General features: G+C 44.1%; 2 protein-coding genes across 3 annotated transcripts; one reads left to right on the top strand and one right to left on the bottom strand.

Moving 5' to 3' along the window:
- Positions 1 to 2,198: 2,198 nt before the first annotated feature.
- On the top strand, positions 2,199 to 11,896 carry pde1ca (phosphodiesterase 1C, calmodulin-dependent a). Its single transcript, XM_029458245.1, is given in 18 exon segments — positions 2,199 to 2,480; positions 4,755 to 4,765; positions 4,767 to 4,806; positions 4,941 to 5,100; positions 5,267 to 5,380; positions 5,785 to 5,967; positions 6,153 to 6,219; positions 6,426 to 6,542; positions 6,749 to 6,889; positions 7,478 to 7,578; positions 7,781 to 7,909; positions 8,146 to 8,247; positions 8,435 to 8,555; positions 8,692 to 8,773; positions 9,255 to 9,375; positions 9,955 to 10,100; positions 10,381 to 10,608; positions 10,976 to 11,896. Coding segments are annotated over 18 exon segments (2,109 nt in total). The 5' UTR covers positions 2,199 to 2,395; the 3' UTR covers positions 11,137 to 11,896.
- Positions 11,897 to 12,797: 901 nt separating this feature from the next.
- On the bottom strand, positions 12,798 to 14,676 carry ppp1r17 (protein phosphatase 1 regulatory subunit 17). 2 transcript variants are annotated; one of them, XM_029458243.1, is made up of 5 exons: positions 14,653 to 14,676; positions 14,386 to 14,530; positions 13,942 to 14,032; positions 13,506 to 13,664; positions 12,798 to 12,934 (listed from the first exon to the last, which is right to left on the bottom strand). In XM_029458243.1, exons 3-5 carry the CDS (start codon positions 14,009 to 14,011, stop codon positions 12,864 to 12,866), a joined length of 300 nt encoding a protein of 99 aa, XP_029314103.1. In that variant the 5' UTR covers positions 14,012 to 14,032; positions 14,386 to 14,530; positions 14,653 to 14,676; the 3' UTR covers positions 12,798 to 12,863. The 2 variants fall into 2 exon arrangements, with proteins under 2 accessions (XP_029314103.1, XP_029314104.1); XM_029458244.1 differs by lacking the exon at positions 14,386 to 14,530 and having other exon boundaries at positions 14,653 to 14,671.
- Positions 14,677 to 15,253: the final 577 nt, after the last annotated feature.

Genomic DNA, 15,253 nt, shown 5'->3' with positions numbered 1-15,253 from the left:
GTCCATGTTCAGGGCTGATGCTCAGCTGAAGCATCTCAGGGGTCTGCTCTGGGGTTTGACCGGCGGGTTGAGTTGATTAGAGATAATGAGATGATCATAATAAGATGAGAAGATGATCACATGTTCTCTCACAACATATTATCCCAAATACATACAGTTGTTTTGACTCGAAACACAAGAAGTTGATATAGAAAGAATGTGTTAAATATAATAATGTCTGATACAATAACACGTCCTTACTTAGGGAAGTTCAGAATGTTCTGTTTATGTTGAGAAGGTGTCAGAGAGGACACTCTGATGTGTTTACAGTGTAACATCATGAATGATTGACATAATCAGCTCCTTTAATCTCGTTGTGTTACACGTTACAGGTGCTTTCTGCTAATAACAAGAGCTTTTCTGGCCGTACTCATCGTCTACACGTGGCCTCAAATGCCTTTTGCAGACCACGACTTCCAGCTGCACACAGGAAATATTACAATCTAATGGGCCGATCGCCATGAAGTTTGCTGGCATCCATCATAAATTCAATTAGAAACGACCTCATGGCCTTCCCTGTGCTGCCACCCAATGGACAAACTGGCTGCAAGAATAGCGACATGCAGTTGCTTTTCTGTTTCTTTGTTCTCCCCATCACAACTATAATCACAATTACAAAAGCAGCCAAGAAAGGATCCACTCAATCCTCCCCGATAAGGACAAAGTAGATGTAAATACAGGTCAATGCAATATAAAGGCAGTGCTAAGAGACAAATCATACTTAAGAGATTTATGCAGAATTCAGGTATTCTAAGTAGAGTTTGTGATACACAACATAACACATCCATCAAGTGTGTACAATAGAAATCAAGCCTACCAATCTACTTTGCACTGGGCGTGGAGAGGTCCGGCACAGCAAAGCTCAGAGGCGCCGGCTGCCAGGAACACTGCGAAGAACCAACGGGCTGGATGCATTTTTGCTCCAAACTGCCTCCGCAAAGTTCAGCCGGGATTTAATACTCACACTGACAGCAGCTCAGCTGACAGACACATGGAATCACAGGACAGTCATGTGCTGGAGAGGAAACAGCCTGAATTCAATTAACTTCAGAGGAAGAACCAAGAAAGAGAAGCTGCAAAGACATTTGGTTTACAGAGAAACTATTAATGTCTTATTGGATTATGTGCAGAGTGCCGACTTCTCCTACTTGACCAAATACATGTGGAAGTATAAAGGAACATTCATGGGGAAGCTCATTTAGCCTGTTCAACCCGCCACACTCTCAGACGACACGCCGTCTCACATTTATACCTCAGTAACTGGGAGGAGTAATAATGAAGCCGAGTGATCGCACACTGCTGTCTTTCACTCATGGCTGAGCACAGAGATGTGCGGGTCTTATCTTGTCCAGTGTCTTCGTCCTTCTTCCAGCCTGCTTTTTTAAAGCAAGTGTTACATCCTCCCTTCCTCCACTTAATTGTCTATAATCTAGAGGCTCATTAACCCTCCTGAGGGCTACACTTCAGATATCCCTCCTCTCATTTGTGGTCTTCTATAATTTGACCACGATGACTGTGAGTCCTTTATTGTGACTCAATCAGGGAAACCTTTTGTGGACTCATCCCAGACAAGGTTCCCCATCATCTTTACTTCCCATCAGCTCTGTTGAGGATCTTTTTCATTTTCAGTTTGCTCTCTCAAGTTCTCAAAGAGTCCATAGTGTCCCGGAGAGTCTGTCTGATGTGTGTTAGACTGCAGGGAGAAGTGGCGATAAAGTCGCAGCGAGAGGGGGCCTCCATGTGTAGATGAAGGCATTATGATTTCTCCTGTAGATAAAGACTATCATACATGATGGGACAATAGGTCAGGGATACTTAACAATGTCATTTGTACCTCAGAGAACATTCTTAATAGGAGGAAAATTGTTGACTGCCACAAATGATGTTAAATGCGTCCTACATGCCACTTAAGATCTGTTGGTACATGTGGTTCCTCCATTGTCTCGTCACATTTACAATGTGAATGGCAAAGTGTGAAATCATCAAAACAAAATGTAAGTTTTTAAAAATACTGGAAGCAAACGGAAAATGTACCTTATAGCCACAAACTGTAGCCTGTCGAAGAGAGAAACCGTAGCGACGAGAGAGCTGCTATTGTGGGTGCTCTTGCTCAGTGGCCTTGAGGGATGAAGAGCAGGGAGGAGGAGGGGGGGGGGGGGGGGGAGGAGGCCAGCATTCCTCCTGAACACGACGGCTTAAAGCTCCGCAGCACCTCCAGCCTCCAGCGGGACTACGAGCACTGCCAGGGTTACAGCCACTCAGAGGGAAACAGCCTCTGGGATCACTCCTCAGGGAAGCTGCTCTCCACACTCAGCCGCTGACAGACCTGGCAGAGGAGTGCACGTCCAGAGCCACGATGACAGAACCAACGTCTAAAAAACAGGGAATTAAAAAGTGTCGGAGTGCCACTTTTAGCATTGATGGCTTCAGCTTCACCATCGGTAAGAGACTCTTTGTTACGGTGTGGTACATGTGTGTGTGTGTGTGTGTGTGTGTGTGGAAGAGAGAGAGGTTGTGCTTGGTGCTATTGTGTTGCTGACCAGATGGTGTTCTTTACTTAAGGTTTATTATATTTGGATTGCAGGTTGCTCGCTCTCCTGGCACATTTTCCCCTCGTCTGTTGCGTGTGCTTCAATGGAAAATGTGCTTTAACACTGTCACTATTATTTTTACTACAAAGTTTAGTACAAAATATTCTTATCCACAATCCATAACATGACCTCTGAATGTGATGTCGTATAATTGTTTTATAGGCTCTTAAATCTTCTGTAAGTCACTCTATGGTGAACGTGGACGTACTTTTGGCCCTTATAGCAGCCGGTACCTACCAGGACACTTGAGAGGGACTTCAGTAATCTTTATAAACAGATATCTGCATATGACTATGGTATTACAATGGATCAGTTTCGAGAAGGCTTCGCTTGCATGCAGGTGAACAGTCTCCGTGTGGAGAGCATAAGACGCATGGCCGAAATGCCAATTGGTTATCTTCTGATGACGCTCGACCTTTTTATTATCTTAAAATGAGCTTGTAAACTGTCAACTCCAACTCAACTCCACCTCAGACTGTAAACAATTGACTGGCGCACATCTTGGTGCGGACGTCTGCTGGCTTCACCTGAACCCCTGAAATATTGCTCCAGAGGCTACTCGTCGTCAGACCGACAGCTGATGGTTACCACGACTGGGGACTGAGTAACTACTAAGCACCTCTGGAGTCAGATAGTTGCATCTGACTCCAGAGGTGCTTAGCTAATCCTTCCCTTTACTCGCTGGCTTGACATTTACTTGCCTCTCTGTGACACCTGTGGTCCAGAACTTTAATAACCTTCTACTTCCTGTTTCATTCCCCGAGTCCTCAGGTTGTATTCGCCAGAGATCATCAAGTTGAATAAACTGGTCAAAGAGTTTGTTCAGAGGAGTTGTTGTTCAGGCAGACTTAGCAGTTAGTTTGAAGACAGCACAGTTGGGTTAGGGTTAGGGTTAGGGTTAGGTTAGGGTTAGGTTAGGGTAAGTCCTTCCCAGTATTCAGCACCGGCCACCGACTGGAGGTTGAGGATAATTAATGTTATTAAAGATTGTTTAGTTGGGGCGGGCCATACAGATTATGGACATGACATTGAGAGGAGCTCTTCTCCTACATCCAAGCGTGATGTGTGCAGTCTGGAAGGCTTCAGGGAACACTAACAACGCTACAGCAGTCAGGTATGTTATTCAACAGGAAGCTCCACAGTACTTTTCCCACATGTCATATTAGAAACACGTTCATCTGCTGCAGTTGACCTTTAAGAACTTGGAGAGTGCTGCTTATCTTTAAATACAAAACCATACCTATGTGACAGAATGGTTATTTGTCATTACCTTCCCATATGAGCGGCCTTTGATCTAATGCCGTTACTGCTGATGCAATGCCAGCAGATTCATATGCTGCTCAAAGTGGTAGTTTGAAGACAATATAACACAGAAAATATCTTTGTGAATCAGATACATGTTTGTATTCACACACGTTGAACAGAAGGCCAAGTCATTTTACAGTATGTGTGTGTGTGTGTGTGTGTGTGTGTGTGTGTGCGTGTGTGTGTCTGTGTTTACTGACTGCTGTCTCTATGGAAACCAGAAGAGATGAAATGGCTGTGACATCATTTTGACTGGTGCAGATAAATGTGTTGTCAGTTGTTAGGCTGCTGAGCTCTGGGAGTCATTATCACTAATGAAGGAGCTGTTCTTGGTTTCCTCCTTCTCTGCCTAATTCCAGCCGCACTGCATCCCCCAATCACCATCACACACACACACACACACACACACACACACACACACACACACACACACACACACACACACACACACACACACTTAGTAATCCTTTGCTGTTTCTCGGTGAAGGTTCAGGTGTCCTCCTAGGTCACAGATTATTCTGTATTCATCCTGCTATAGAACACATTTAACATTCTTTCTTTTACGTCACTGATTATTTTGTATGCATGCACATAACATCATTTTAGTTATTTAATTGGTTCATCTGAATCACAATCAGTTGGAGTTATGGTACCCTTCGTTTAAACTATCACAGACAAACAAGGGTACTGACTTGAACCTTAAAGGATTTCTAGTTGCTGCTTGCTGAACGTACGTTCTAGTAAAGGTAAGTTATACTGTAAGTGAACACACCTGTGGCGCTCAGAGGCCTTTAAACATCATACTTCTTCTTTTTACAGTTGCCAATGAGGGGGGGGGGAAACAAACGACATCCACTGGCTCGCTTTGCACGTGAGTTCACCAACGTTCACCCCTTTCCTGCTTCAAGTTGTTGTTGTTGAGTGTGTGATAGAGGGTATGTGCATCTCACCCCCAAACACCTACGCCGCTGCTAAAGCAAGTTTGTCTGTGTGAACATTGTTCAGGCTCACGGTCCCAGAATGCACTCTGCACCACTGCCACAGCCGGCATCAGCATCAAGGAAGCCAAAGGAATTGTGATGGACCCGCGCAGCTCCGAGGAGATCCTGGCCGATGAGCTGCCCGTCCCTGATTCTGCCGACGCCATGGAGAAGACAGCCATCAGGTCACACACGTACACGTACACACAACACGTTTCCTCCTGAGACATGGAACTTTACTTCCAACACCATGCGTGCAGTTTATTTTAAGTTCATTCTTAAAGCTGGATTTATACATGAAAGGGCTTGAAGCTCGTCCCATCGTATTTCGTACGGCTGTGTGTGTTGCAGGTTGCGATGTCTTGTGAAGCAGCTGGAGCGGGGGGAGGCCTCTGTGGGGGACCTGAAGAAGAACCTGGAGCACGCCGCCTCAGTCCTTGAATCTCTGTACATCGAGGAAACCAGGCAAGAAGATCTCAGCTCAGTTTCTGTTAAAACAACATGTTGAGTTGCTGAGCTGAAGCTTCAAGCAGCTCGTCAGTGTTAACGAACTCGTGGTTTACACGTGCACACTTCACGGAGGCCATGGAAGTTCTAAAATGTATAAAAACAAAATCCTTTCTACTTTTAAAGAACAAGTCTTACTGTGTCAGTTGCCGAGCAACACTGATCTCAGCGTTTAACCACTTACATGCTCAACTTCCCCTTCAACTCCAAATCATGAATGTCCCGTGAATGCTGCGTTCATTCCAAGACTTACCATGAACTCATTTCCTCATGAAGTTCAATCATCAATCAGCTTTGGAGAAAAAGAAAGTAGATGTAACCTGTAACGTTGTACATATTCTGAGTTGTGTCTCTCCCTGCAGGCGGCTGGTGGATCTAGAAGATGAGCTCAGTGACATCCAGTCAGACTCGGTTCCGTCAGAGGTTCGGGACTGGCTGGCTTCCACTTTCACCCGGCAGAGGGTCCTGCTGCTGCGGCGTAACGAAGACAAGCCCCGCTTCCGCAGCATCGTCCATGCAGTGCAGGCTGGCATCTTCGTGGAGAGGTGTGCTTTGTGCGGTTTACTGGAGTGACCGGGCCTCTGGGATTGTTGAGTCTTATTAATGATTTAATCACGTACTATTATTATAAATAATAAATAATAAATGGCACGTGTGTGTGTGTGTGTGTGTGTGTGTGTGTGTGTGTGTGTGTGTGTGTGTGTGTGTGTGTGTTATATCTCTGTGACAGGATGTACAGACGAACCTCCAACATGGCTGGTCTTAGTTATCCCCCAAATGTCATCACTGTGATCAAGGTATTAATGTGTGTGTGTGTGTGTGTGTGTGTGTGTGTGTCCGTTGCTGAAAAGCTGGTAAAACATTAATACACAAATAGCATCGAGACAATATTTCAGGTATCTCTCATCTTTTCACGATTCAAAATGAGTGAGCTGCATCTTTGTATGAAGAACAAAAGCATGTCCATGTGCTAATGGAAGCTGCTCGTATGAATGTGTTGCAGCACGTGGACACGTGGTCCTTTGATGTGTTCGCACTGAATGATGCGAGCGGAGATCATTCTCTGAAATTTGTCTTCTACGAGCTGCTCACCAGATATGACTTGATCAACCGTTTCAAGGTACGCCAACACACTTCCAATGATCAGTTACTTCACACTTGTGATTGTGTGTGACCGTGTTTAAATTCCTTGCTGGAAGTCTTGAGGAATGCCTGTGCACCTGTGCACCTGTGCACCTGTGTACCCGTGTACCCCTGTAGCTGTGCACCTGTTACATAACACTGCAGTATTTGTCAGCGTGCTTCATTGCGTCTCCTCTCTTGCAGGTCCCTATTTCAGCTCTCATGTCCTTCGTGGACTCGTTGGAGATGGGCTACAGCAAATACAAGAACCCTTACCACAACCTGATGCATGCTGCTGATGTAACGCAGACCATCCATTACCTGCTCCTCAAGACTGGCATGGTGGTGAGTGTTGTGTTGTGTTGTGTTGTGTTGTGTTGTGTTGATGCAAACTCTCTCAGAAGGGAATGAAGACTTTGTTCAGTGAATCCTACAAGTCACTGCATAGAGAGCTTTTCATAACTCAACATCCAGAAGCAATGAGACAAACACTCATAAACAATGTTACATCAGTGGACTGTCAATTTATAACAGATCTAGACACAGCAGCAAGTGACGTCTCTCTCACCCCATCTCCCTATCGATAGAGAAGAGCTGAGAGAGAGAGAGAGGGGAGAGAGAGAGAGAGAGGGGGATAGAGAGGAGAGAGAGAGAGAGAGAGAGAGGAGAGAGAGAGAGAGAGAGAGAGCGAGAGAGCGAGAGGGGCGAGAGAAGAGAGAGAGAGAGAGCGAGAGAGAGACGAAGGAAAAAAGAAGAGAGGAGAGAGGGAGATAGCGAGTGGAGATAGCTCAAAACTCTCTTCCTCTCTCATCTCTGTTCTATCTCTCTCCCCTCTCCTCTCTCTCTTGTCCTCTCTCTTCTCTCTCTCTCTCTCTCCTCTCTCCCCCCCCCCCCCTCTCTCTCTCTTTCTCTCTCCCCCCCCCTCTCTCTCAGCACTGGCTAACTGAGTTGGAGATCTTTGCCACAATCTTTGCAGCTGCTATCCATGACTTTGAACATACAGGGACCACCAATAACTTTCATATTCAGACCAGGTAATTTCCACCCAGCATCATTTGTATTATTTGAATCACTATAAACATATCATTATAAAAAATATATATTATTATTAATATTATAATTAGTATTATTAGTATTTATTTTATTTATGATATATTAATATTTCCATTTTAAAGCAAAAGGTTTTATTAAAACAAGGTGAGCCTGCTGATGAATGTAGCTGTGTGGGGTTTGCAGGTCAGACACAGCCATGTTGTACAATGACCGAGCAGTTCTGGAGAACTACCACGTCAGTGCTGCATATCGTCTTCTGCAGGGCGGAGATGAGATGAACATCTTTTCTAATCTTTCCAAAGACGACTGGAGGTGAGCGGTAACACCTGAGGTCGACGTGTCATTACAGGTGTTTCATCACAAGTGTTTGTTGCCCCGGGAGGTGTCGTGGGGAAAAACAAACATCATTTGTGCTCTTGATTTAATAACTTGAGCTTTCAAAATAGTGTTTAGAAGAAAAAGAACAGTTTTAAAATGACGGCAGCAACGAGATGATTGGCATGGCAATCCAGCCAATAGCTGTTGAGATATTTCACTCTCGTCCACAGAGAGCTGCGGACACTGGTGGTGGAGATGGTGTTGGCCACAGACATGTCGTGTCACTTCCAGCAGATCAAAGCCATGAAAAGTCTCCTGCAGCAGCCCGAGGCGTGAGTACGATTTCACTTCTGAGTCTTTAGAGGGGCAGGAGCTCAAAGTATAAGTGGTCTTAATGTGTTACAATGTGGTTCATTGTAACATCCTTCTCTGTTGCCAATACAATAAGTTCTGACAAATTCTCCTCTTGCAAAGGCTGCAAAGTTTATTTTCCCCAGCAGTGACTGATTGTATTTGCAGGATAGACAAACCGAAGGCCTTATCTCTGCTGCTGCACACGGCTGACATCAGCCACCCTGCCAAACGCTGGGACCTCCATCATCGCTGGACTACATCCCTGCTGGAGGAGTTCTTCAGACAGGTAGTTAATAAAGCAATGGCTGTCTGCATCAATGACACACGTTCAGAGAAAGAAAGAAGTACAAGAAGATAATGAAATGATGTGTTAGTGAACCTGCCCATGTGACCCTGTATTGGGATGCTAAATTGGTTTCCAGGGTGATAAAGAAGCAGAGCTGGGTCTACCTTTCTCTCCTCTCTGTGACCGCAAGTCCACCTTGGTGGCCCAGTCCCAGATTGGTAAGTTACACAAATATCACCACCAATCCACTTAATTTATATTCAGTCCTCAGTGGTCGTAGTCCAGCACATTATCTTGGGAATGTTTAGCTGCTGTACAGTTCAGGTTTCCATCATCACTGTGTCTCTTGAGAATTGATCCTGCATCATGCAACCTAAACCTTGCGTCATCCACGCTCTGATGAAGTAATCATGCGGTGGACAAAGTGGTGAAACTGTTCATCTCAGGTCTGTCACTTCGATTGCTACATGCTGCTACATCTGCTACATGCTACATGCTAACATGCTACCTCTGTATCTCCTCACAGCAAAGGCTTTCTTCTTCCCTGACCTCTGTAGGACGATGAGCCTCGCTCAGATGGTTTTGCTTTAATCTCAAACTAGCGACGCAACCTTAAGATATCTAATGTGTTCCTGGTGTTAACAACACGCAGAAGGTACAAAGTGAATGTTTATCGGGCATGGCTACTGTGTCCTGCAGGATTCATTGACTTCATCGTGGAGCCAACATTCACCGTGTTGGTGGAAATGATCGAGAAGATTGTGACACCGCTTATCGAGGAAGCAACTCGCTCTGGATTGACCGGCTTCAGACGCTCTAGGTGACACTCAAAAGACCTTCATGTTGTTAGATAATACTGACATCCTGAAAGAAGAGTCTTTCTTAGATGCTTCTTTGAGGATGTTGCCTACGACAAAGCCACCATGTATTGTTGCTCAGATATGTTATGGAACTGTATTATTTCTCATATTACCAGGCACTGCCCACCTTATCCTCAATTACACCTTTAACTACTGCTATTGAAGATTAGCACATAGTATTAGAAGCAAGAACACTTTGCTTTAATATTAATGTAGTCCGTCTCGCTTTAGTGATATTTGACATTTGTATTGTTCTTAAAAATCTAGAGGGATCTGGATGATTTCTATAACAAATCAAATATCCAAATCCATAATTTCGACACTAGATGTCAGCGTGGGGCCGTGAGATGAGGAGTGACACACTGGCTCCTCTGCAGAGCTTTTTATCCTATTCTATAGCTCAAACTTTGACTGTATGTTTGCAAGATTTCAAGGTTTATACCTGAATAACTTCACAGTTCACCGCATGTGTGTGTTTGTGTGTGTGTGTGTGTGTGTGTGTGTGTGTGTGTGTACATGCATGTCTACACTGTCCACAGTGACAACAGTATCAGTGGCAGTGTGAAGAGTACAGGCTCAGAGGCCAGCTGCTCTCTGACCACAGTGGACTTCAAGTGCTTAAAGGTCACGTGGAACAAAGAAATTTACAAAAACAGGGAGACGTGGAAGGCCCAAGCAGCCAAAGGTATCCACACTGACCTCTTAAAATCTTTCATTCCAATCATTGTTAGCAGTATACCGAAAGTTATCACAATATTCAACATTGTTAGCGCATATTTTCCTCATATTGTGCAGTAAACTTCTTCACTTCTGCTCCTTGACTCAGCACATCCCAGCTAACTTCTTCTTCTGACTGTGCTTATTGAGTGTGCATTTCTAATGTGTGTGTGTGTGTGTGTGTGTGTGTGTGTGTGTGTGTGTGTGTGTGTGTGTGTGTGTGTGTGTGTGTGTGTGTGTGTGTGTAGACCTGAAAGAAAAGGTACAGGAGGACGGCCAGGTAGAAAAGGACACAGAAGAGGAGCAACAGCTGAGTAGACCCAACACAGCACAGGAGCAGGTGGAGCAGCGCGGGGAGCGAAACGCTGAAGAGGAGGAAGGAGACAGTAAGCCAGGTGGAGCTTCAGGATCCCCCGACACGGACAAGAAGGAGCCTGGTGGCCACACGGAGAGGAAGCAGCGGCAGTGTCAGAGTAGTACGCACAACCTTTTCACACATTTACACACAAGTACTGTGTTCACATACTATTATAAGGTGCTTGTAGTGTTCTATGTGACTGTACTCCTCTACATTTCTGAGGCCAATACTTTTTAATTCACTAAATGCATTTGACAGATATAGTTACTAGTTACTGTGCAGACTAGTTTATTTACAAGTACTGTGTTTGTTATATGCACCTGCACACAAAGACACACCTGAGGAGACCTGACAGTCAGACACCCAAGATGCATGGCGTGTGAATCTGGTATAACACTGACTTTTTGAGATTTTTTGAAAGCTGCACACACACTCACAGACTAGAATGTGATTCCCTGCTAACTTAGATGTTGCTGTCTCTGCAGCCCCTCAGCCTGAATGCCCTCTGATCCATTACTGCAAGAGGCCCAGCTACTCTTACAGCTCCCACCGGCTGGTCAGGTCAAAGGTCACTGAGATGCGGCCTATTGATGCCAGGGGGAAAGCCAGGAGACTGCAGCGCATCTCCCTGCGCCGCCGGAAGTGACCTTATAGTACAGAGTGTGACATCAGCGTGATGTAATCAGTCTTTGTGTATATTTGCATACATCCTTGTATTCCAGCTGATCTTCTGCTGAACTTTAATCTTGTAAAGGTAACTGTTGCTGCACCCTCTTTTGGTCACCTGTCTCCCCCTCATCACCGCCGACTCCTCCTTTGTGTGGAGCTGCCACTTCCTTTAAAACTCTTCTAAAATACATTTTTATAAATACTTTCTTAATAGTATTTTTTATGTAATTGATGAAAATATTTTAGCGTTATAATGTATGTTTTATTTCCCCTTTACTTCTGCTTGTCCTTCTTCTCTGAAACATTTCTGTGTTCTTTAATGTAATTTAACTTATTCTCAATGTGTGTTTTTGACATTTTTGTTACATCTTTGATTGACAAGGTGAAGGCACTTCTGTCCCTCTCAATGTTATTACTGATCTCTGTAACTGCTCACAGTGTTACCGGTGAGACCTATGCACAATCGGCAGGTTTGTGTGCTCGGTTATTGTTTGAGTATTACTTTGTCTCTGTCATGAGGTGCCATGTTATGTGCTTCAGGGAAACACTTGTATTGTTGGACTGATTTACAGAAGCCCAGGTGTTTACGGAAGGTTTACACCTGTTAAACAGTGGCGTACAGGTTATTATACATTTATTTTCATAACGTTTTATTGTGAAAATCTCTCACATCAAAAATTGTTATTATTCATTTTAGTATCAGATTTATAAAATACTAATAAAATTTGAAGAGTCAAGCTGTTTATTTGTGTATAGTTAGGCTGTGATTGTGAACCTAACATTTTAATAATTGTTCACCGCATTTCATTGAGTAAAGTTTGTGTACTGTGACTTTTAAAATGTTTCTCTCAAGTCCTGAGCTGCAGTGATGGACAGTAACGGAGTACACTGACTCGTTACTGCACTTAAGTACAGTTTCCAGGTACTTGTTCGTTACTTGATGCTACTTTTTACTTCTACTTTACTACAATTCAGAGGGAGCATTTGTACTTTTTACCGCAGTACAATTATTTGAAAACGTCTGTTATGTAATGAACTTCTTGGACCTAAAGGGACATCATGTGTCCCAACACGTCCTGATCAGCTCGTGGTTGATTTGTGCATCACATGAGCCGCACGCAGAACAGTCAGCGGCTCAATGCAGGAACGTGAAACAGGTGCGCCTCTTCACGTGTGAGCAGAGACGGGCTGGGCACTGATGTAGGAACATGGGTAACATAGTTCTGTAATATTTGTTGTGCTCATTGGGTGTCCACAGATAGACTGAGACGCCTGCAGTACCGTAGAGATCTTGTGTGATTTGGATGCTTGCCTGGTTCAGCCCCCCCTCCTCTGCTTACAGGTGGTATGTTCCAGTGAGCTCAGGCTAATGCCCTTCACTGGAGTGAGAAGGGGAACGATACGCTGTGAGGCTGCAGCTTTCTTTTGTTTGCTGGTTCCCAGGTTTTTATTTCTGCACATGCCCCCGCTGATCTTCTGAAGCCGAACTACCTCGACTGTGGCACTACCTGCACACTGTTATGTTGATTTTTGAAGAAGATATGTGTCCTTCTTAATTATTTCCCTGCCTCTCAAGAAGTCTACATATCCCAATGCGATGTGCGTGTGGCCCGTGAAGTAAAGAAAATGAAACGTTTGGTCAAAGCAACATTTAATAAGACTGTGAACATTAATTAACGACAAAGTAAAAGTGAAATAAAGGCTTTAATCCTTCACATCTTTCTCCTCGTCCTCTAAGTGGACCATCTGCTTCTCCGCTCTCAGCAGTCTCACTCCTGAAGAGAAGAAAAACACAGGGTCAAACCAGTTCACCGGGATGTTTGGGCGGACACGCTTCTTGGTTTTGAGGCAAATGCATGATTTATAACTTATTAGAAAAAGAAAACAAAGGTGAAGAGTAAAGTTATTACCCACTTATCACAGTTTACACTTCCTGCTTCAACTGGGACCTACTGTACACACTGCAGTCACTGTTGTCCTGTGCAATGAGGGATTATACATTTACTCGCTTTCAGTTTGACCTCTAAAGGAAGTTTAGATCATGAGGATGAGTCCGATCGTGTTTCTTGACCCGTTGGACTTTGCTGAAGTGATGAAGGAACAACTGACGGGTGTATGACATCATCATAACTCATCAGTGCGACAGGAAGGACCCTGCACAATAGACTGTTGTCTGTGAACACCAGACCGAAACCACTCACAGCCTCCACTGGGAGGAGGTCAAAGGTCATCGCACAGAGAAAATGAGGACCAGATTTCTCCTCATATACGACCATCAGGCGAGGTGTATGTGTGTGTGTGTGTGTGTGTGTGTGTGTGTGTGTGTGTGTGTGTGTGTGTGTGTACCTGGTATATGTGGAGGAGAGTTAAGGACGGGTGTGTCTTTTCTGCGAGGTTTCTTCCTCTGCTCTGCCTCCTGATTCTCTGCGCAGACAGCCTTCTCCTCCTCTTCATCGTCCTTCATCTCTGACTTCCTGTCCACCAGGCTCTCCAGCGCCTCCTTGTCTGCCACACAGCCAGATAAATGTTACATTGTCAATGTTTTACCTCCTACTGTACTGTATCTAGACTTTTTATTTTCAGTCAAGATGTTTCTGTGAAGTAAAAATCTATATATATATATATATACAAAAGTATTAGTTCAATTAAAAAAATACAATTTGGAACACCAGCATTTACTGATGTTCAGTACGATCTCTTTTGCTCATCACATAATAATTTGCGTTATTTAATTATTATATAATTATCTTTACGAGCATGTTTTATTTATCTCTGAGCTCACAGTGTTTGCTCTCCTGTGTCATCAGTCGATGTTCAGGCTCCGGGGTCGACCTCACACAGCCAGTCGTCATCTCTGAGACCCTCTGGGCTTTCTACGCAGATCACATAACACACACACACACACACACACACACACACACACACACACACACACACACACACACACACACACACACACACACACAATCAATTATTCATGAGTGGACCTTATGACACTAACAAAGGATAAAGCTTCAGGGCTGTGTGTGTGTGTGTGTGTGTGTGTGTGTGTGTGTGTGTGTGTGTGTGTGTGTGTGTGTGTGTGTGTGTGTGTGTGTGTGTATGTGACTGCCTCACTGACACATCTGCTTTACTTTTAGACAAAGCTGCATCAACACAAGCGTTGATGAAACCCCGACATTCAAAAAGTCTATATCTTCATAACTTTCATCTTCTTCTTTTTTACCTCGTTTTATATCTTTAAACCTTGAACATCCAGATTCAACACAATGTTGTCACGTAACTGGATACAATCCTATGTGATTTTCCAAAGGGACAGGGAGGACAGCCAGCAGGGCACATGAAAGAGGAACTGAAGGAAACCAGAAGAACTAAAAAGAAACACAAATGCAAACGAATAACAGAATTAAAAGATGAAACAGAAACATAGAAAGCTCGATATAGAAAAGAAAAAGAATGAAGACAGACACGAAGAATCAAAGTGTGCTCTTACCTCAGTCTCAGCAGTGTCACACACAGAGGAGCAGAGGGGGTTATGAAGCTCGGAGGAGGAGCATCGTCTCTCTGATACCATCATCTGCCCCACACACACACACACACACACACACACACACACACACACACACACACACACACACACACACACACAGGCTCCTGGAAGAGCTGCTGATTATCAATACAAGTGTCATTATGTCCTCTGCAGAGACGGACCTCCCTCACATTGTACTCAATACACACTCACATGTTATTTGTTATGTATATTTTAATTTCTTCCTTTTGAGCTGGAAAGAAATGAAGATGATTTTTAAAGAATTGTCTATTTTACAGGCTGACAACTTTGGACGGATGCTGATAGAACAGAGATCTGTTGCACTCGTAGCATCGGCTCCTGTCACAGTTTGAAGCTCTGAACGCTGTGAATCAGACCCACATGTTTAATTAAACTTGACTTTGTTTAGTTGTATATTAAGTTACATCGTGCTGTTTCATGTGAACACACAGCGACTCAAGCCTACAAAACACAGCATGGACTCGTTGCATGCACAAACTATGAAGACGTATCCAGGTAAACTATATTACAGGTCAACTATTAT

Source organism: Cottoperca gobio, chromosome 20, assembly GCF_900634415.1.
Source record: "Cottoperca gobio chromosome 20, fCotGob3.1, whole genome shotgun sequence".
Taxonomy (NCBI): domain Eukaryota; kingdom Metazoa; phylum Chordata; class Actinopteri; order Perciformes; family Bovichtidae; genus Cottoperca; species Cottoperca gobio.
This window is presented reverse-complemented; position numbering and strand designations above follow the sequence as displayed.